The sequence below is a fragment of the Colossoma macropomum genome, unplaced genomic scaffold (genome assembly GCF_904425465.1).
Source record: "Colossoma macropomum unplaced genomic scaffold, Colossoma_macropomum, whole genome shotgun sequence".
NCBI classification, from domain to species: Eukaryota; Metazoa; Chordata; class Actinopteri; order Characiformes; family Serrasalmidae; genus Colossoma; species Colossoma macropomum.
In genome coordinates, this window is record NW_023494798.1 from 29,081,110 (window position 1) to 29,104,050 (window position 22,941).

General features: G+C 38.8%; 1 protein-coding gene across 1 annotated transcript; it reads right to left on the reverse strand.

The window, feature by feature from the left end:
- Positions 1 to 1,029: 1,029 nt before the first annotated feature.
- Positions 1,030 to 20,982, reverse strand: hnrnpul1 (heterogeneous nuclear ribonucleoprotein U-like 1). Its single transcript, XM_036584846.1, is given in 17 exon segments — positions 1,030 to 1,885; positions 3,280 to 3,462; positions 3,552 to 3,700; positions 4,662 to 4,958; positions 5,763 to 5,931; positions 9,614 to 9,742; positions 13,776 to 13,898; positions 14,072 to 14,338; positions 14,428 to 14,540; positions 14,886 to 14,943; positions 14,945 to 14,986; positions 15,312 to 15,451; positions 15,595 to 15,668; positions 16,781 to 16,991; positions 18,338 to 18,547; positions 19,328 to 19,548; positions 20,866 to 20,982. Coding segments are annotated over 16 exon segments (2,469 nt in total). The 5' UTR covers positions 19,512 to 19,548; positions 20,866 to 20,982; the 3' UTR covers positions 1,030 to 1,765.
- Between the last annotated feature and the right edge of the window lie 1,959 nt (positions 20,983 to 22,941).

Here is a 22,941-nt window from a genome sequence, read left to right on the forward strand (position 1 = left end):
TGAAATATGGAAATTCAATTTTCTATGATTTTGACCCTTTAAAGCATATTGAATCACTATCAGCCAATACTCAGGGTTTCAATATCGGTATCGGAAAAGTGGTCTCTAAGGTTGGGGAACCTGATCAACTGCAAAATGAGTGGAAACAATGACTGAAAATGATTTATGCAGCTCGGAAGTACATTTTGAGTTACCATATACTTATTCAGAGTTTAATATGAATTACTCATCTTTCTTTTAAAAATGGGGACTAGGAGTGTCTGCTTTTTAATATATATCAAAATATTAAGGTTTTTAATTTTTTAATACAATTTACATTGTTATTTAGGATCTAATAAGAATTTGTGAGCTCTGATCACACCTTCAAGGAATGGCTACAGTAAGAGAAGAGACTGTAAGACTGCAGGAGGGGAGAAATTCTGAGAACTTTGGCTGGAGTTCTGGGCAGCTTCTGCTTTAAGGCTCAAACCAAGTACCCTCAAGGTTTCTTGCCCTATAGGTCAGCACATTGTTGACATCAGGCTAGACTTGTGTATCGCAAAGGATATACACGAAGTCTACTCAGCGAAATTATGAGTTGACATAATGTTTACCCCAATGCAGCTAATTTATTTACAGCTCAAAATAGATTACAAGCATACCACAACTCATAATAGATCAGATATGTTGGTCAGACAGCTGTAAACAGTGGTCACTGCCTGTACAGAATTTCAGGTAAGAGGCTGCTCCAGAGTCTGCACCTTCACTAAAGGCCATAATAAGCGAGCACAGATGTTTGAGATTGGCTCTTTGAACCCCGAAATGAGAAATGGGACACTTCGCAGTACTCACAGGCACAGGCATGCACAAATGAAGACCCCAGGACTGCAAGTGGGCCAAAAGGGACAGGACCTTTGGTGGTTTTCCTGCTCAAATATACCTGCAACTAGCAGGTCACTGAGAAAAGAAACCAACCTACCAGAATAGGGGCACATCTGATGAACAGGCTGTACAGTCTTTTTCACTAATGAAGGTCACATACAGCATTGATACTTGTGTATTATGAGAATTTATTTTCAGACTGAAAAAAATGATCCAACCAGACTGTACAAACACAAAGAACAAAGTCTTTTAAGCTGTTTCCAAAAAAAGTTAAAAAAAAAAAGACATATCATTGTAATAAGTGAATTAGGATTATCAACATTCTTAAAATCTCTTCTATAACACAATCTGTGGAATTAAAACCTGGCAAATCTACAAAAAAAATTAAATGGCTGTCATTTTACACTGCCTGGTTTTATATCTCCTCTTGTACCTGATAGATAGTCACAAAACTGGAACACGTTAAAGAAAAACATGCTTTGCTTTTCGCCCCTATATAAAAATAGGAAGGAATCAGTCACAATGATATCGCTAAATCAACATTTACCACATAAAATGAATACAGTCATTTCCTGTAGTGTTTTGCATTGTCACTGTGGTAACAGTACCTGGATGCATAATGCACGTGGGTTAAATGTGATCACAGTTGTTCTGTGACATTCTTAATGTACAGTTCAAAACAAAGATAACAGGATATTTCTCTGATCTCTCCAACTAGAACAATGTTTTCTCTCAAACTACAAAAGAATCTAAGATGCAGCTTCTTGGCTGTTTGGCAGGTAAGGATGTCAGAAACATATGCAAAAGGATGGAGTTACAGTAAAAGGTGATGGGGCACGCATGCTTGTTTGTGAGTGTGTAATAAGATGGATGACAGTAGCGGGATGGAATTTGCACACGCACTTCACTGAGAGCCCTGGGATCCCTGGCTATTGCCTTGTTGCCCGGAGTAGTTGCCATACTGGCTGTAGTACTGGTTCCACTGGCTCTGGTTCTGGTAGTACTCCTGCCACTGCTGGGCATACTGGTGGGAGAGAGCGAGCCAGAATGTTAATTACAACATTGACAAACGGCACAATGGCATTTTCCAGCACCAATTCATAGTGGTGTAGTGGGGTCTGGATAGATGGGCATCAGTTTTTCCAAAAGGTCTAAAACCTTGGGGAAGAGCATCACAGACAAGAGGACGGGGTGGCTGGAACACATTTCAGTGTTCTTTTTTACTTAATTGGGTATTCAAATAAGATATGCATGGTTCAGAAAAAGAAATAAAAAAAATCCAATTTAAAATAGCCAGCAAGTTTTTTTTTAAAATAACAAACCTATTCATTTTACTCCTACCCTACTGCCATGTTAACATTATCACATTTTTGGAGAAAAAGCAACAATGGAGAATTACTGATACAGGGTACTTGGGGTGGGATAAAATATTGATATGGCATTATATCATATCGCTATTTTTTGTGATATATTATCGATATATTAGTGCCAAATATCGAACTATTTACTGAAAAATGCGCTGTAAACACTCTAAACAGACTCCCCCTCCAATTTGATTTACCAGATTCACTATTTCATCACTCCACATGGTGGCGCTAAGGTGCTCATCAAATGAATAGGGTAACCTTGCGGTGAAAAAAAAAGAAACTCACAGGGGAGAAACGGCAGTGGGGGAGAGGGGGGAACAAATCAGACAGGCACCGTCCACTTTCAAGTCGAATGTCTGGGTTCACTTCGGCTTTTACAGTATTGAAGGGAAAGGAAATAGACAAAGACTCTACGATTTGCAAGAACCGTCTCGTTAAAATAAAGCACACGAACATGCATAGCCTCCTTCTTCGTCATCATCCTGATTTGGTTGTTGAGAAAACAACCAAACGTTGCCCCAACTCGATGTCAGCCTATATATTTTTTGTAGAAATGTATTTATTTATTTTTTTTTCTGTAAGTCTGCACAGTTAGAAAAGATTTTAGTGAGGCAAAGTTGTGTTCTACCTTTAGACCCCAGAACGGTTTTGCTTTCTGGCAGTTTATGGCTATTTTACATTGGAATGATGACACAAGCAGTCAGTATATGTATGTTAAAGAGGCATGAAGCTAAGCTCTGCACTTTGTTGTACATTGTTTTATATTGGTTGTCACATTCTGTTAAACTGACACTAATAAATACATAATTCCTGCTATTTGCCTATTTAAGAGTATATATCACAGATGTATCATAGAGAACTGTCTTGCAATATTTCGAGGATCAAAGAATCGCAGTATCGTGATATCATCATTATCGTGGGCAACGTATCGTGATATCGTAACGTGAGATGCCCTGTGATTTCCACTTCTACTGGGTACTGGATGAGAGTCAACTTTACAGACAAACAGCAATCAATGATAAATCAAATTAAGCTCTAAATACCAGCTTACCTGCTGGTACTGCTGATTGTAGCTCTGTTGCTGGTTGTATGATTGGCCTGAGGCTTGACTATCACTGTAGCCTTGGCCATATCCTGGATACTGGCTGTAGCTGCCATAGTTATAGCCTTGGTTGTAGCTGCCTTGGTTGTAGTTGCCCTGGTTGTAGCCTTGGTTGTATCCCTGGTTGTACCCCTACATTAAACACATGAGAGACTTACAAGACACTGTGCAAAGGTATCCTTTCAAGTAATATATACATTGTTGATGAACATAACACTTGCCTGGTTGTATCCATCCTTGTTGTAGGAACTCTGGCGGTTGCCATTGTATCCTCCTCCAGAATGCTGGTTACGGTTGTATCCGCCTCTTGAGCTGTTGTCTCTGTAATTCCCAACCCAGCGATTCTGGTTGTAGCCACCACGATTGTAACCTGACAATTTAAGATGCATTCAACATGTAAGATATTGTTTGTTGGGGTCTCTGCGCTTAAGCCTGATTTGTACAGGACTTGAATTACATTGGAGAGAATTAAGGAGAAAAACTCTCTACTTCCAATGAATGATTCACACAGAATGAAGGCTTTCTGATTTGGTGTCTGAATTACTGATCCAGATGTATGAGTATCATCACTTCTTAATGCAGATTTAGAAGACGTTCTAGATCAAGGCTCATCAACTCCAGAATCTTATTCCAGATGTTCTAGTGTTATAGTATAATATACCAACATCTGTCATCAAATCTTCATCAGTATAATACTGATTTTGCAATTGAGATGTTTAGGTCTCTATGGAGCCCCAATGGTGACATCCTGTATAAATAAACATAACACATGGCCACGATTTAGTAAGACATGGGAACGAGATCCTAATGCATGGCCACGACTTAGTAAGGCGTGGGAATGAGACAATTAATGCCATACTAAGTTGTGTCTATGCATTAGGATCTTGTTCGCATGTCTTACTAAGCCGTGGCCACGCGTTATTTTTATTTATACAGGATGTCACCACTGGGGCTCCGTAGAGACCTAAACATCAAGCCAGAGCTTCTTTTTCAGCCTATGCTTGTGATGCTAATACGTAAAGATGTATGACGTGGTTAGAAAAATCCAATTCCAACTCAAAAAATCCGACTCAATTATGACTTCAGGCTTTACAGGGTGACTCGCTGCCATGCATGCACACCATATTTCATATTTTAGCATGTTCCCCATCGCCGCCCCCCCAACTCAGTAATGCAATTTCTTTCAATTTTAACAAAATATCTTCCATAGTGCAGCTTTAAAGCACTGAAAAAAAGATTATCTAGTTTTTTTTATTTTATTTTACATGGTCCACTATGTAGCACTTTGCTAGTAGAGAGCACTTCTCAATAAGCAATAAGCAAGTCAAGACCTCCTCTGTATCCGCCGCCTCCTCCTCCGCCTGAGCTGCTGCGGTTCTGATAGCCACCGCCTCCTCCTCCTCCTCGTGGGCCTCCACGGTTGTCGTAGCGCTGGAAGCTGCCACCACCACTTCCGCTATGGCCACGGAAGCCCATCTGCCGGTTATCGAAACGTTTCTCAGGCGGAGGCCCTGCCTTGCGGCCCTCTTCGTTGTACTCCTTCACGAGCTTCTCTGCCTCGTCTCTCTGCAGCTCAACAAAGGTCACCTCGTCCAGGAAGTCTCCAGGCTCCGGCAGCACAAAGTTGGCTTCAGACATCATGCCAGAAAGTGAGAAAGGGACAGCCGAGAGAAAGAGAGAGAAAAAGAGAGAAAGAGGAGGAAGGACAGATGTGGAAAAAAGAAAAGCAGAAGAGAGGGAGGGGGATGTAGTGGAGGCAGGTAGTCACACCACCAGGAGACAAAAGAAGAAGCTCAATTAATATCACGTAAGAGGTATTTCACAATACTAAAAGAAGAACATAGGGATGAAAAAGAGAACACAGAACCACGTGGAGATGGCAGACAAAAACAATAAAGCCTGGAGCAAACATGGCGTCCCTGATGGCAAGGATTCAATATTTGCTCTAGTTTATACAGACAGGAAAAATTGAAAAAAAGAACATCTGAATGATCCAGACAGGCAGAAAGTTTTAGATTTAAGGGGTGAGGGAAGCGAACAGTGCCCTGCAAACCAAGTAATGCCTTGATGTTGCACCGGTCAGAGGCAAAGCACCTCCAAACATTCTGGACTATGCCAATTTGGATGGAAATCTCAGTACAAATTTCAGATCAAACAATAGACCTATTTAAGCTGCAGTAAGCATCTGTTTTTATTAGTATACTGCTCAGTTTGCAGTGCTTTGACAGGACAAAAGGGAGGGGTGGGGCAGAAAAAAAATCAAATTTGGGCCAAAGGGCCTTCAAAGGGCAAGTTCTGGCAGTAAGCAATGATGAAGGGGGTAGGGGTATTGTCCAAGTTTGATTGTAAAACAAAAAAAAACAAATAGTTTAGCATAGATCTTGAATCTGTTTTACTTAAAAGTGGTTTGCTTTTATCCACAGCATTCCTACCTTTCATTTCTAAAACAGCATGATCGGGCACATCCTTCCCTTCCACATCAGTTTGCTTTAACGCTCGCTCTTTTAAATCCTCGTCCGTGGGACAAATTACAATAGCCTTGCGTTGAAACCCTTCAAAAGGACGCATTTTTCGTCTCTGGGCTGATCCATATACATTTGTCTAGCAATGGTGACAAGAAAGAAGTAGAAGCTGTTCGTTATTGTTACTTTGTGTTCTGGCTTGGGCGACTCGAACCCTGCAATGATGAAGTGAGAGAGGTTTTTTTTTCCCCCTTTTGAACTACTGATGGCCTCTCACAGCTCCACTTTACTTACCTTGAACACCTCATCGTCCCCACCTACAACAAAGGGGTTAATAGGGACCCTTTCACAAAACTAAGGTATAGCTTCAAACAAGACTCCAAAAGAAAGAACTGCTTTAAACTCCTTGCAATACAAAAACAGGTCAGCACTACATCCATCAGCTGTTTAAGATTAAAAATCATTCCTAAAGCATTTAAACGATATTAGTAACTCAAACAGGAATGCCACTGATATTTTAAAATTTCTGCATATTTCAGTCACATAGAGTGGTTAGCAACTCATTGTTTATAACGTTGATAATGTTAGTCCTAAAAAAGGAAAAAGTTTTGCTATTTTGCCCCACAATAACCTTTCCTCTATTAAGTGATTTAAAAAATGTTACTGGCCAACAAAACTACTGGCAACCAGGCAGCTCATTCATAACCATTTCATGCAATAACTGTGGGGTAGCTTTTATTAAATGCAGGCATCTGGTTTCTAGTACAGATGTGCATGGGTAACCGAGTACATGACTAACTGTTCATGGTGGCATCTGAAGACACATCTGTTTATACATCACTTCAATGAGCACTGAATTAAGTATTGATTGTAATGTATTGTACAGCACTTATGTATTGTATTGTATTGCACTGCTCTGTGTTTAACTCTGTTCCTTTTTCTCTAGGTGTCAATGACTTTCTGATTCTAGCAGTATCTGAGCTCAGGACTGGCTTTCTCTCGAGGTAACTAGCGAAGATACTTTCTCTGGATAGACAAAGCACTTTTAGTAAGTCACTCTGGATAAGAGCGTCTGCTAAATGATGTAAATGTAAATGGTGGCAGTATACTTCAATCTATGGCCATCCTGATTACACAGTTATAACCAATTACTTGTTTAAAATTATACAACTACTGCTGCTACTACTACTACTACTACTACTACTAATAATAATAATAATAATAATAATCATGATAACAACAACAAACAATAATAATAATAATTTTTACAAATCACTGATTAAAATGTATGTTCTCTGCAAACTGGCTTAGTGATTAGTTTGCAATAAGAATGGTAAACATGTTATCTGCAGGTCATTATAAAGCCACAAAGGGCTCCTATGATCTCTAATATCGCTTTTGACTCACAGCACTCAAAAGAGTGTTCAGATATGATATCTATCAGACATGGAGACAGAGGAACCTGACGATTTCTGCCTATCTAGACAGCAGTGATGACATGGATCCAAGTTCAAAATGTAAATCTTTGTTCAGCTATATGTTTCTATAGGTAATTGAGCTGATTTACTGAACATATAGCCAAATTCAATGTTCAAACATGAGTTAAATAAACATAAATCCCTTTTGCTACCAATGCCTTGGCAAGATATTTCAATGTTTGATAGCAATTTCTTTTTATTTGCAGGGATATTTCACAGCCTGTATGAATCGGCTTAACCAGCCAGCCTGTTATCTCTGTGTTTACCACTTGATTCCCTGCCCCTCAGCTACACTGACCAAGCAGCTGAGTGAGGACACACTCAGCTTCCTCATGACGAGCGTCTTTCAGCAGTGAACACTAAAGCCAAACAAATGAACCTGTACTTTGCTACTTCCCTTTCTGTAAACGCAGGATCTCTCTTAACACATCTTGATTTCAGTGTTTCAAAGAAATGGGGAGGCTTACAAAATTATAGCCAGGGAAAATTCTTAGGCTAACTGTGGAAGCTTTAGCAACATGGGTATGACACGGTGACTCTTACAGCCCAGCAGGCCATCACAGTGTTCTTTAGGAAATAATGGCATAGAACAGGATTACTTATAGGAGGTGTATTTCCAACATTATAATTCCAATGCCCATTTTCACTGCAGCCATGGGCTGACAGCTGTGTTGATTTCTATTGTAACTCTAACACTGAGAAGTGCCAGGAATTTCAGTTCTTTTGGGAACTAAAGGGACAAAAACAACTAACTAACTAACCAACCAACTAACCAAAAAGATTACTCGACCAGTTCAATGAAAAACAGATTTTATGTTTTGGACTGTGAAATGTGGTTACTTTAGTCCTCACTCCCAGTAAGTACGTATATGATATTACATTTTGTTACTTCCAAAAACGAGTTCACGAAGGCCCGGTACCAAAGACATGTTGTTCAGGATGTAACAGAGAAGTCAGAAATAGCGCAGCTGTACCACTAACTAGGCTAACAGCTCTAGCTGATCGAGGTCCAGAAACAATGACAATGTTTCTTGGACAAACTAAATTTCTCAAAAACTCTAATTGTTTAATACTAAAATATGTTTTCATTATGTATTTCTCTGCGTGCTGCCACTGTGCAACAGTACGTCATTGTCCTAAATCAAGTTCCTCCAAATTGATTTTTTTTTGTTTGTTGTAGTAACTGAACATATGTTCATTATAGACGCCATCAAAATATACTGAAATGCAGCTTTCTATAAATTCTGACTCTGTAAGTTTCTTGGGAAAAGTGCATTTCACATCAAACCACTTTTAGGTATTTAATTATGCAGAAATTTTTTTAAAAATCAGGGGAGGTTTCCCTTTACAATTCGACTTGGTGACTGTTAAACAATCCTCATAATGAAAAATGCTAAATGAGTATTATTAACTAAGGCTGAAGTCTAAAAGGTTTGATTCTGTTTCAAAATTACTGCTTTGTAAAAAATAATACGTAATAATACAAATATATAAAATGTATAAATGTAATTAATGTATAAAAAATATATATATTAACAGTACAGTGGAAAAAAACAAACCAAACCAAACAAAAAGCCTTTCATGTTCTATTGCTAACTTTCCATGAGTCTCTCTTATATAAATTACCATATGCTCTACTGGTGCTTAAAATGTGTTAAGAAAGCAATTAAGGATCAAAAGCGTAACTCTACTATCCTTAAAGGGTCCCATAACTTACCTTTACTCACCTGTCCAGCACTGGTGCTTCAGTCCTTCAGACATATACACACATATACTACTTACCTGAGAATACTCACTGTTTCCAAGGTAACCAAGGCTCACCCATCTGACCCTACTTACCTTGCAAACCAAACAATGTCCTACAAAGCTAAACATGTTAGTTCTCACTTACCTTAAATGTTTCATCAAAACATTAACATTCAACATTTCCAACTGTGAACATGATCCTGAGGTCTCTTTAAAAATCACTACAAAGGTTACTTCTGTTACAATTACCGTAGCAACAAAAGTTGTTTTTCTTACTCACCAGGCAGAGATTACTTGTCTCTCAACATCTTAACACTGTAATGGACTACTTGTACAAGACAATATGCAATATGAGAGATAAGGGATGCTCAAGATACTGACGAGAACAGCAGTGATAAGCACTTTTCCTGTCATTTTACATAATAGCAGCATTTCTTTACAATACAGCACAACAAAACTCAACAGAGGCTGATGCTTCTTCTACTCTATCATATTTTGGCTCCCTGAAAGATAAATAAATAATACATTAGAGAAAGGGCATGAGAGGTCATCTACAGTTTTGTCTTTGTAGAGAATTATGGGGGTTGTAGGCAGTACCTGGTCCAGAATGTAGTTGCGTTTCTTGCGGGCGGCGATTTGGATCAACCTGTTCAGACACTGGGTGGCCTGCTGGATCAGGATATCCCAGCGGCCAGCGTAGTTCCTCTGGCGTCGCAGTCCCATCACCTACGATCAACACAGGGAGCCTTCCAGATGTGGACACTGAACAATGCTTTGAAGCAGGGATGCACCAATCATGAATTTTTATGGCCGATTTCTTTATAGTCAAATTGGCCGATGGCTGTTTTTTATTAGTCTTTTTTTTTAAACCCAAAGCTCAGAATGTACAGGCTAAATGAACAAATGAAACACACTACAATATTTCCAGTACTTTCTATGAGCCAAAGTCATTATATAAATAACATTTGTTCCTTAAAGGGCCAAACTGGCATTTTAAATTCTTTACAAATAAACTGCTACATTGAAAATAAGAGACAACTGGCTATTTATTACAATGAGTAATATAAAATTTTGCTACAACATGTTGGTCACAAGTACAGCGCAAGAGCACTTAATTGCCTCATGTTATTTATCATAACAATCATATAACATTTATCATAAAATTGCAAAACAGACTGGATGAAATCAAAATATCAAAATCTGGTTTTGAGCAAAAATCTACTGATTCTGATCATGCATCCCTTCAACCACAATATGAAGGACTATAGTATCTCTTTTTTGGTTATTTGAATATGATGATGGCATAATGTTTATGTTTCTCTCAGAGGATTTGCAGCAGAAGCTTGTTTTTGTTCTAAACGGATTCCAGTACCATCATTATTTGTAATGTGTCAGGCAAATGTACAATACATCTCTATAATCTGGTTGAGACTTAATAAGAAATCATATTTTATTCATATTCAGTTGCAACACTGAAAATGCTTGAAAACTCTATACATTAAATTTACATAAAATTTTGGAAACCTATCTGGTGGAAATGTGTAACTGCACGCAATACGCATATATGAATATTTTCTAGCATCAGCTGTCCTTTGGACAAGGCCAGGGCGATACGGCGATGTAATCGGATATCGTCGATGACAAGTAACGATGGCGATGTGTAAAAGACGATAATTAGAGAGGACTAATTTACCATTAAACAGATTGAAAAACGCGCTGCGAAACTGGGGTTCACGTTTAAGTGCGTGCGCTCGCGCACCTGTAGTCAGTTTCACAGAGAAAGGTGGGGGTTGTAACGAAACTGCCTGTGTTACCTCTCTCTCTCCTATGTAGTGTAATGATTCCTTAATTTACTTTACGTGAATGGAATCAAAAATAAATGCAGATGAAAGTTACTTGATCCTCGTCTACGGCTGAACCACAGTATTTTCTGTGCAGCTTAAGTGTCCTGGTGGTTAGCTGGATTACGAAAACGCTGTTGCTGATATCACACAAGTCACTGCGAATCTGTGACAGAAGCTCATGAACACGTTTGTAGTTAACATTTATTATTATGGCAGATTAAATAGTTCTTAAGATGTTGAGCTAATCAGTATCATATTATTTAACATGTGAGTTTTATTAAAGACTTTGATTAAAACAGTTAATATAAAGAAGCCCATAAACTAAAATAGAATAGAAAGTAGGTCAAAAGCTGCCGCATATGTGATTATTTTACCAGAAAATATCATGCTAAGTATGAGACTTCTCATATAATAATGACGTCAGCCAAATTTGGACATTATTTCTAAAATGTTATGAAATGTGAAGTCCAAACATTCTGAGATTTTGGCGTTTTGGGTGTCAGTCTGCTGCAAATACCAGGAACCAACAGCCAACTTTTAAAAGACACAGAGGTTCAACAGTATCATATACTCTCTTATATTTCTTGCAAGAAATAGGAATCTACAGAAAGCACATTTATCATCTTTTCCATCATTTAAGGCCATCAGTACAATACACATTTAGTAACAAAAACTGAAGGTGACCAATGCCTAGGCAAGTGTCTGAAGTGCCTAGAAGTGAAAAAAAGGAGTCCTTTAAGGACCCTCATTATGCAAACAGATGGACTCATTTAATATATCAGTTCGTATCAGTCTTAACCCTTAAACGGCCAGCAGCCACCAGCAGCTCCAAACTTTACAACTATTACAAACTTCTAACTAAGGAATAACTGAACTAGTTTGCATTGTAGCTCAGTAGTTACCTAAAAATACAGCTTGGCATGTAATAAATCTGGGATTTTAAAAAGTTAAAAACACTTCAAACATTTCAAAAACATTTTAAAGGTTTCTTTGAAAACATTACGTGCACTCCAACATTATTAACCAGCTACATGCTTGTATTAGCGTCATTTCAGAAGATTGAAGCAAGTCAAAGAAATCCACAAGGTCTGTTCAAAGACAACCTAAAGGAAAACGTTTAAAAATAAATACATTAATAAATAAATCAGAGTTAATACAGTATGCTAAAGCCAGACACTAGTATCCATATCAGTTTATTTACTTGAATACGGAATTGGAACAATCGTTTTCCGCCGCATCCTTAAACACTCATTAACACGCTCTTTGACTGCCTTTTTATCCTCGTTAGTCATGTAAGGAAATCTCTCCCTTACTCTCCTCGTTACAAAATCTCGAACATTGCGGGGCACTCCCCATTTGCCTCGGGAACCGTCCCAGTTAGTATTCATTACCCACTGTTCATAAAGCTCCTGAGAAATGATGCTCCTGAAAACCAGGGCTCCGTAACGGTCTGGCCTGTTGTTGCTCATGCGTAACAAGATTTTATCATTGACAGCAGTGATTTCTCTTAAAGTTACATCAGGGAGAACGGACGCCTCACTGCTCCAACAGCGATCCATGAAGAGAGAGGCAGGGAAGCCGATATTTACAGGCAGGAAGTCAGTGCTTCTTTCTGAAGTGGATGGGGTCGGCTCCTCATGGTGATCTGCGAAAACCGAGCCTGGAACATTAGTTTGAGTGGACAAGGACGACGATGCGTGGTGCTCTGACTGGACAATTTCCCACAGGCGATAAAGCTCCTGCTTCAACCACTGGCACTCCGCCTCCTTTTCCTCCAGCTGGACCTTAAGATCCTCTATCTCAGTCTGCCGCTCTTTCAGCTGATCTTTCAACACATGCTTTTCCACCTCCCACTGCGGAAGGTCATTTTCAGATATATCGGGGGGCTGAAATGCAAACAACATGCAATAACTGAAGTAATGTTTTAAAAGCTGCTTCGTATATCATGCAGTCTGCATCTATGCAATTCAGCAGGTTTTTACCTCCTCTTTTATCACAGTGCTGGGTTTCGGTCCCGCAACAGGTTGTTGCAAACACTGTAAATTAAATTTTATACACATTAATTTTTCATTTTTTAACTGTGCCAAAAAAATAAATGTAAGAAAATTTTTTCAAAATAAATTAAAACCCCCTTAGGGTTAAGTCCTGATTGTTGGATGAACAGTAGGACAGTAGACTACATCTGGCAGGTTTACTGATTTGTGTCAGAATTATTGTACTGAGGTATTTTGCATAGCTCAATGCCCCATTTGAAAGAATGTGACATCACATAGTTACAAAAACAGTTCTTAAAAAAACTGAGACTGCAATCCATGTTCAGAGTCAAAGCAATGTTCCATCTTCATCCTATTAAAAACATCCATCTTCCAGTACATCAGCCAAGTCACTCATTATCAGGAAATCCCACAGGAAACTACAAAGCTAAGGACAAGGATAAATAAGAATGCCTCTAAAAGCTAAAACTGACAGAAGGAATATTAATTTGCATGCACCTCAGGTTCAACACTGTTCAGGCTTTAAGGCCCTTCTTGTCTTCTTCACTCTTCATGCAGATCTCATTTGCTTCACGGTGTCCCATTACAGGAAGAACAAGTATAAAATTGCAAGTTTGGTTTGCCGTTTCATTTATTTACATTTGCATCTTAGGCAGAACAAACTAAGCCAGCCAAATAAACATCAAAGTACAAACCACCAACAAAGGAAACTAATAAAAGCGGCAGCAAGCTCTGAGCACAATGGTGTCTGTCTACTTCGGCATGTCATCTAATGCAGTTCATTCATGTTTGGTAATATATTCACTTTTAAATGAGCCCATCTGTGTGCTATTACATACATACATAGAATTTTTTACATAAATGACTTGCAACAAATGTATAGACAAGACGCTCCTGGCACTGTAACAGTGTGAGGTTTACCTTCATCTTGTCCATGATGGCGTTGGTTCCAAGGATGTTGTATTTCTTGTCAGGGTTCATCTCAGCATGCTTGTTGGCCCAGGTGGTTTTGCCACATGCAGGCAGACCAACCATCATCAAGATCTAAGACAAATGCACAGCAGTGTTGACAGTAGCATGTATGAATATTAGGCTGACCAAAACATAAACTGAAAAAATACAATAAACATAGAATGATGTAAAAAGGACCCTAAAGATCATTCTAGTAAAAACAGAATAATTAATCATTTACCATTACAAAATGCAACAATACTTACCTCACAATCAGCCTTGTTCTCTGGGCCCACAGTGCCTCTTGTCCTGTCCTCAATTCTAACAGCTTGAATGAATGTGTATCCGTCTGGCGAGGGGTAGAAGGGCTCCTCTTTCTGGCCAAAGTTAAACTCCACAGCACAATTCTTGACCAGAACATGTGGGAAAAGTGCCCGACCAGCCAGCTCCTCCTTAGACACCCGGTATGCCACTCCCAACAACTTCCCATTCTTGGAAAATGCAATTTCCACCTCCTCACTACTGTCAAAGTCCTGAAAGAGACAGGAATACGCACACATCATCATCTCCAATCATCATGAATAATGTCTAGGAATGTGACAAAAATGCTAGTTTTACTCACAATGTAGCATCCGAGGATATCATTTTCACCAAATTTCTCTCCATAATCTTCAAATTTACAGTTGGAGGACTTTTTGCCTGTTCCACCATATCCATATGAGAAAGCTTCTTCTCCTAAAGAATAAAAGAGCAAAACACATCAACTGCAATCCAAACGTCCATATTTTAGTGCAATTTTTTTTTACTAGAGAGTAAACCTGGCTCATTTCTCTTCTCCTCTTGTGGATCAACTCTGCTACTGCAACATGTGATGTTTTGTATTTTGTGCAAAATATTCTTTTAGTGCCTCATGCTCCTCATATACTGCTTAAATAGACACAACTTCAAGTTAGCCCTTTCCTATTAATTTTAGACTATTAAGTTTCTCTCAATTCACCTCTTCTGCCCTTTTCTTAGACAAACTATAAGTTCTTTCAGACATGGGGAAATGTTAAAAAAAATCCTGAAATGTTTCCTTACCAAGCTGTGTGCTGCAGGAATCCAGAGACCAGCCCACTCGCACCACATGAGGGTCAGGGCTCACTGGTGGGAAGATGCTTGACTGAGATCTCTTCGGTTATCTGCCAGAACAGGTATAACAAATTAGTTTTGCACCTCTGTGCCAAACAACACCTGACAGCAGTTCCACTTTAACAGAGTAAGCATTCTCAATACTGTTCTTGTGACAGCACTCTGGAAATTTTCTGTGATTGATATATACACCTGATTAAGCATAGGAGGGGCTCATTAATTAATTGTTGAGTTTGATATAGTGTACGAGAACAGCCCAGAAATCCATATCGGTGCATATGCAGAAATGGAGTTCTCGGTACTGGGATCAGGAACCATTTCAGTAAAGCCTATGGTCATACTGTTTTAAATCTATAAGAAGAAAGAAATAATTACCTTCATTTCATAGCAGATACGACCTTTGCTCACACCGTAAGTAGCACGTGCTCCAGACCAGAGATAAGCAAAGCCTTCAATAGTCAGAGGGTAGCCACTGTATCTGTTCCGGGACACTTTGAAGTGCAGGTCGCAATTATCTACAAAAGCGTGAATAAACAGAATCTTACTTCTATACGTCGTACATCTATACTTATGATGGGCATATAGTATCATAATCAGGCATGTATACAGAACGATCTGAGAACATTCTGGTAAGGAAATGAGAAAGAATTGCACTAACAAGTGTCGATGGCTACCAACGTGTCATCAAAATCGTCCTCGTCTTCTTCGGCTGGTGGCTGAGGCGAGCGGGACCTAAATCATACGCCAGTTTTTAGATTATATTAGCTGAAACCAACCAGAACAGCAATCTTCATTTCTCTAAAAGAGTGTTTCTCAATTCCGGCCCTGGAGTATCCTTGAAGTGAGTGCCACCATTCACAAGTCAACTGGCCACAAAATAATGATTGACCGGCCTTTCAGCTGATCACAGTTGTCTTTAGAAGCTACTTCCACAGGCAGGCAAAAGGCAAATTCCAACAAAACTCCTCAGAACAAACCTAGAGCAAGAACGGCACTGGCAGAAAATGTGTTACTGAAGAACATGTGAATCAAATTTTAAGTTTTGGATGTGAAAGAAACTCTGTGAAAGACCAAGCTCACAGCTCAGTGTCAAATCTATGAATTTATTTGTTCTAAAGAATGCAAATGTTACTTGAGTCTAGATTACTGTATTTGCTAACACTTATTTTAATATGATGTCTGACAAAACCTAACAATATTAAGATCAGTTACCTAGCTAAGCTTTTCTTACCTTAGCTTTTGACAGCTTGATAAATCAGTCACATTACACAAGACTGTACAGCTCTCATATTTGTAATGAAAAACATTCTGTTAAAGAAATAAATATTTCCTGTGTGAAGAGCGAATAACTTTACAATTTGATTAAATGGGCAATTACTACTCTGGGCAAAAACTACTCTGTGTTTACTACTGAATAATAAAAATGCTTTTACTGTGACGACTATTCTTGCTCTCAGTGTTGTGTGCAAAATATGTGAAGCAGTAATGGCCACTGTCACAACAATTCTGCACCATCATTAAATATAAATGTATTTGTTTTTGTGGGCTTCTCTAGAAAAGCTACTCATATAGTTATTGTGATATCCAACAGCTTTATGCAACATCTCATTTTATGTTCATATCATGCAGCCCTAACTTCAATTAATCATAACAGTCGACAGATTAATCAATTACAGAAATAATTTTTAGTCGCTCTGACTTGACTATTTTAAACTTACGAAAGCCTTGTTTTTTTTTAACTGATGAGTTGAGTCAGGTGAGCATTAGAGGAGAACTCCAGATCCAGGATTGGGAAACACTGCTGATGTAAAAATAAACCATAAAACCAGTCATACTGCCATTACCTCTTGTCCTCCCGGTGCTCATAGTAGCCATAGCCGTGGCTATCATCGTAGTGTCTCTTGCGGCCGTAGTGTGCGCCGCTGTCCTGTTGGGACTTGTGCTGTGAGCCCTGCTGGGCCTCTTTGTCCTCCCATCTACTGGCTGCTTCTGGCTGCTGATCCTCTGGCTTTGCTTCATCTTCCCTCTTCACATCTACTAGTTGTTCTTCTTGTTCTACAGAGGGAGGAGGGAGGAGATGGAAAATGGAAATTTTGTGTGCGTTTTAGATTACAGTACAGGAAATGTGAGGCAATGCCAATATGTGATATTTTTCATGATGGAGATACACAAATATTTATAAAATGTAGAAGTTGGACCTACAGCTACCTGGATTAGCAACATTAGCAATGTATTTATTTCTATATGCTTACAAATATATGACAATTAATAAAATTAATATATTTTAGCACAGCAACTCAGCATCATCTACAGATTCTGCTCTTCCACAGTACAATAAAAAAACACCATCAAATGCTGGTTTGAAATGTTTCTTAAATATAAACATCTGTCTAACACTGATAACGTTTTTTTGAGCATTTATCTGCCCACAACAATATGAATCCAGTGTCACTGTACATCCCTATTTTAGTTCATACATTCAACTTATGCTCAAAAGCACTTACAAAATTCCTCCATAATTAAATGGAGGTTTGGTGTGAAATGCTTTGTTCTTGAGAAACTCACAGAGTGACAATTATTCAGTGTTATTCAGGAGGAAGTGTTCACTGCTTCTAAGAGCTACCACACTGCCTAACGCATACAATATTGTTTTTCGATACTTTTGAGTTAAGGTTTTGGCCTGAGTGCCATTCATGGCAGAGAGACACATGCAGGGCATTATAAGGCTAAACAGTTCCAAAAGAAAACATTTTTTCAGATTTCCCACTTTACCATCACCGATATTACATAACAACTCAGAAGCGGTTCATTGGTGGTTAAAATGGTAAATAAAACGGTTATATTTGTGCTGTGGACATTACAACCCCTGGTTCCTATTACCACCACCGTAAACAAATATGAGTCTGTATGTTTTTCTACCATTTTGCATCAAACTAATCTGAATGACTTTCTGTACAACTCAACAACTGCATTATGCAGAATTGCTGAAAAATCAGTGGAATTTCCCTTTAAGTAGCACCAGAGGCCACTACGATTAGTGTTAGATTTTTTTTCTATATATCTCCTGAACGCAGAGAATATCAGGATTATCAGGAAGGTGATTTTAAATCCAGTTTAAAACAACAGTGTTTAGCCTAGCAGGTGCCTAGTTAATTGGGTCTCTTTCGCTTTATTATTTAACAATTTGTAATCGTCCAGTTTTATCACAAATTTTACTTTTTTAGACAGACCATGTTATTTATCTTCAATGTTGCGCATTCCTTCCTGTATTAAGTCATTTTAAATTTATAACTAAAATGAAATGTCCAATATAAATTAGGATTATTATCATTATTACTAGACACATACGCTACATTACAGACACATGATAAGGGCACTCATCATGTTAACAACAATCTGACCTTCCTTATAGACAGGCTGTGCTTCTGTTTCTGGTTTGGGTTCACGTTCCTCCAGCATCTCTGTTTTGTTCATGCTGACATCTACAGAGAGGTCAGGGGCACTGTGATCCACTTCAGGAGCCACTTTTTCCTCATGTTCCCCAGAGTGAGTGTTCTCATCTTCCTGCTGCCCCTGCTGAGAGCCCTCTTCATAATCAGCCTCCTCCGCACCTGTCATTGCACACGTGTCAGTGGAATACTAACTGCATATTGATGTACTGACCAATATACATTTAGAGTTTATGCATCTGTATGTACCTTTAACACCTATGGGGTATCTCACAAAGCAGGATTTCTCAGTAACCTATTTTTTGTGCATGCATTTTGATTATTTCGAGGTCCACTTTGATGTTTGTGTGTTTTTTTGTATCCAAAACAGCCACAATTCATAGTTACATGACAATTTTCAACCTTTATTTTTTTTTTTTTAAACTTTTAAAATCAAGCAGGCTGTTTTTGCTCCTGTGCCTTTAAAACTCATATATATGTAAACAATCTCTGTTCTGATTGGCTGCCCTGTATTATGCCATGTCTAAAAAGCAGTCTGGGTTAAAACACTCCTATAACGTCTGCGTAAATGGGCGGATCTAAACTACTGTAGGATAAATATGCAAATATATGTAAATGTGGTGTTTTTCATCACATCACAAAAATAATTCTAACAAAACAGATCAAAACAGGCTGGTTTTTGCAGCATAATTCCCATATACGGATTATATGGACTGGGGAGTGAATGGTACGGGGAGAATTCATGCCCTTTAAGCCCAAAGTGAGGACTGGCCAAAAATCCTTCTATTCAACAGGCCTGTCTTATTTGGTAAATGGAGAAATCCTCCTTTCTGACCCCTAACCTATGCTGACAGAAACACGTAAACAGAAAATAGTCATCTGATCGCATGCAAATGTTAAATTAACATAAAAGCAACGCATAATGGAAAAGAATCGTCCTACCTGCTTCAGTGTGTTGTGCATCACCAGCCGTGGCATCCTCTGATGGCTGTGTGGCTTCTTCAGCTTCCAGAGCAGCCTTCAGCCGGTCAACCAGGTCTGCTTTGAGCCCGCGAGTGTCCAGCCCCCTCTTCTGGAGCTCTTCTTTCAGTTCATTGACTTTCAACTTCTTCACATCAATATCCATTGTGGGTGGAAGTACAGGCTCCGCTTGTTTTCCTAGTCTGATAAAGCACCAAAGAATGGGTTAATGTCCAAGTAACACAAGGCACCACAAAGAGACTGACCAAGACCAACAAGTACTACACTGTATGTCCAAAAGTATCCAGACATCCTGTCTAAATAGTGAATTCAATACTTTTGACATACAACATGTATAATATCCATAGGAAAGCACTCCACTATAGAAAGGGAGCAGCAGCTGCACATAACGCCAAATGCCAAGTGCCACAGAGAGGGGCTAAAGCCCCCAGCACTGGGCTGTGGAACAGTGGAACTGCATTATCTGGAGTGATGGAGCCAATCCAATACCTGTAAGATGAGTATCGCTTGCGATCCAGAACTAATCATTCAACATCAGTATCTGATCTTACTGGTGCTCTCGTTGCTTAATATCAATTTTTGGTCATTTTGAACGTGAAGAGAGATAAAAACAGATTCTTACTTGGGGGATCATGCCACAAAATTGGTTATGATTTGCCTAAAGGGGCTAAATTGTCTATAGTTACACTTTGGATGAACCTACAATAGTTCCAAGTTCTTCTAAATACATTACATGTAACCTGCCCAGCATAGTGGGGGCTGTTAACTGCAGCAAAAGCACAAACTCTCTATCAATACCCTTGATTTTAACATACAGTGTGGCTGTCAAACATCCAACTAGCTATCTTGGCTGTGCTTGTTATGCACGAACTGTGGTCGGTCTAACGTTACTTCTATTCAGATGCTTTCAAAAAGATGATGTGAGAAAGATTAAAAGAGTGAAGGAGCAAGATTTTCTGGACTGGGGTCAAACAGAGGAGCACTGTTTGTGACCAGCATTAGCTACAGAAGCACATTTTAATTCAACGTTAGAGAAAATAAAATATGTTGAGCAGAGTTAGAAAAGCACCCAAGGCTGAAGTTAAGATTCCTATTCGCCAGGTTCTTGTTCGAATTCCCCCGTTCCACCTTAAATGGTGCAGCAACGCGCGGAATGTAACTGCTGCACCAGTTAAGGTGGAACGGAAAACACGAACAAGAAGCGGGCTAAAAGCACTGCTTTTGGCTAGGATTCAGTTCCCTACAAGAGCACAATCCTTCGACTAAACACCTTTTTTACTGTGGTCAGTTAGATAAGATTTTTTACCAAGGTTAACGAGCAAAGCACGGTGTCTTATTAAGATTAGCGAACTGGCTGTTAGCCGTGTTTACACTGAAGTTACATCGTAGAAACCGCCAACGGCTAACAGGCTAACAGCTACATATTATATAAAAACCTGCAGCTGCGGTGATGCGCCTGCAACACGAATAATAAAATGAAATGTCCGCAGAGCACGTACCTTTTACAAACTCCTCAAATATAAAAACTGCGGCCCCCCAAAACCAGAAATTATCGTTTTGTTACGCGGCCACCGCCTGCTAGCAGCGAGCTAATGCAGTGACGTCGCGAAAACCCGTTGCTGCCCCCCAGCGGACAGTCATAGTACTGCTATTCAGACTCTCACCACATTCTGTTTGTTTGTTTGCAGGCATCACTTAACCCAGTAATGTCAATATGTGAAATTTGACATTTCCTTTGGTCTATATGACCTCAAATCGACCAAATCAGTGATTCTATTTAGACTCTCACCACCTCCTGTTTATTGGTTTGTTTGCAGGCATCACTTAACTCAGTAATGTCCATATGTGAAATTAGACATTTCCTTTGGTCTGTATGATCTCAAACTGATCAAATCATAGGGATAAAAAGTACTTATCTAGTAGTATCTTTTATCACTTACTATTTTAAATCTAGTATTTTTATCACACAGGTCTGTTTTTTTAGCAAAGCAATACATTTGGTTGTGAATAAAGTTATAAAAATGACATATAATCACATATAACAATTCAAATAGGTACTGTTATATGTTATCAAAAGTATAACTATACAAAATCTTTGGTACACCTTAAAGTAGCTTAAATAGAAGCAGAGTGCTTTTAGGCATACAGCGTATATAGCGATCTGCAACCACACAATATATGTTTTCACACTTTTAATACAATCACACTCAAGATACAAAATCAACCATCATATAGAATATCTCATTTTATTTTACAATAATCAATATACATCTGTATGCACATGCCACTTTGGAAGTCTTTCAAGGCTAACAGGATCAGTGCACAGCTGTGGAATTTGGGAACACGCTGGATTAATTGTGTGTGATTTTGACACCGTTATGATCACCTCAACCAGAGTTGCCCAACTCCAGTCAAAGAAAGTCCCCTTTGCACTGCATGGTTTCCTCAACTTTCCTCGAGTCAGATAATTAGCTAATTATTAAGCCTGTCGTAAGCTGAAATGGGTGTATTAGAGCAGGAAAAGCGTGAAACAGTACAAGGGGACCTCACTGGCCTTGTCAAATGTAAAAAAAGCACTGATTACAAATGTCAAAAGCAAAAGCAAAGCTTCCCTCGGCGCTGCAGGCATGGGATAATGAGCTAACTGGTTAAAATTAACCGTAGTCTTGAATTCTGAGAAACTGTGGTCAGTTAGTTCATGAAACCATTAAAGAACTGAAAAAAGTCTTTTTGCCCCAAATGTAGTCACCTGACTGAGGCATGTTTGGTGTCTAAAGCTCGCAGCTTCAATTTTATGCTGCATTTACTTGTTGGTAAAAACACTGTTCTGTGCTTCACAGCGGTTTGCGACCAATGTGGCATGCAGCCACCCAAGTGTTGGCATGGCGACAGTGTTACAGGCGAAAATGGACGATTATTAGATGAGCGCTTTATATGCGCTGATTGTTTATTTAAGGTGGAATGAGGCGGAGGAAGCTCTAGTATTTTTTAAATTGTTTGCTGTATAATACTGTGCACATCTGGACTAGCAATGAGACTCTCACCATCCATGCCTCCCCCCAAAAAAGTCAATATCTGGCTTATTTCACCAACAACGTTGATGGCAGAGGTTGGGAAAACTGAACTATTCATGAAACATTCCTTGACTGCTGTTGCCACTGGCAGTGCCAGAAATTTTCCATCACTGCTCCATGGAAAGCAAAACAATGTCTATCTGTCATGTAAGCACAGCATTACAAAGGAACTATACGCTAAAGCCTAAATAATAACAATAATAATAATAATAATGATAAAAAAATACAGCTGTATGCAAAAGTTTGAATGCTCTCCATGTTTTGTTGTGAAAATAAGTTAACACGTCCTCTACAGCGAAAAACATTTAAACATGGTATTTTTTTCTGCAAAATATAGTGCAATTACTATTTATTTGCTTTAATATGTTAAAACATTAAATATAAAATGTGCCATAGATTTTACACCAGCCAGATTTTATGCTTTATTGTTTTTTCCATTAATCCAGTAATTGTGATTAAAATGTGCAGAAGCGTGTTCTGTGTAGATGTGTTAACTAGTTC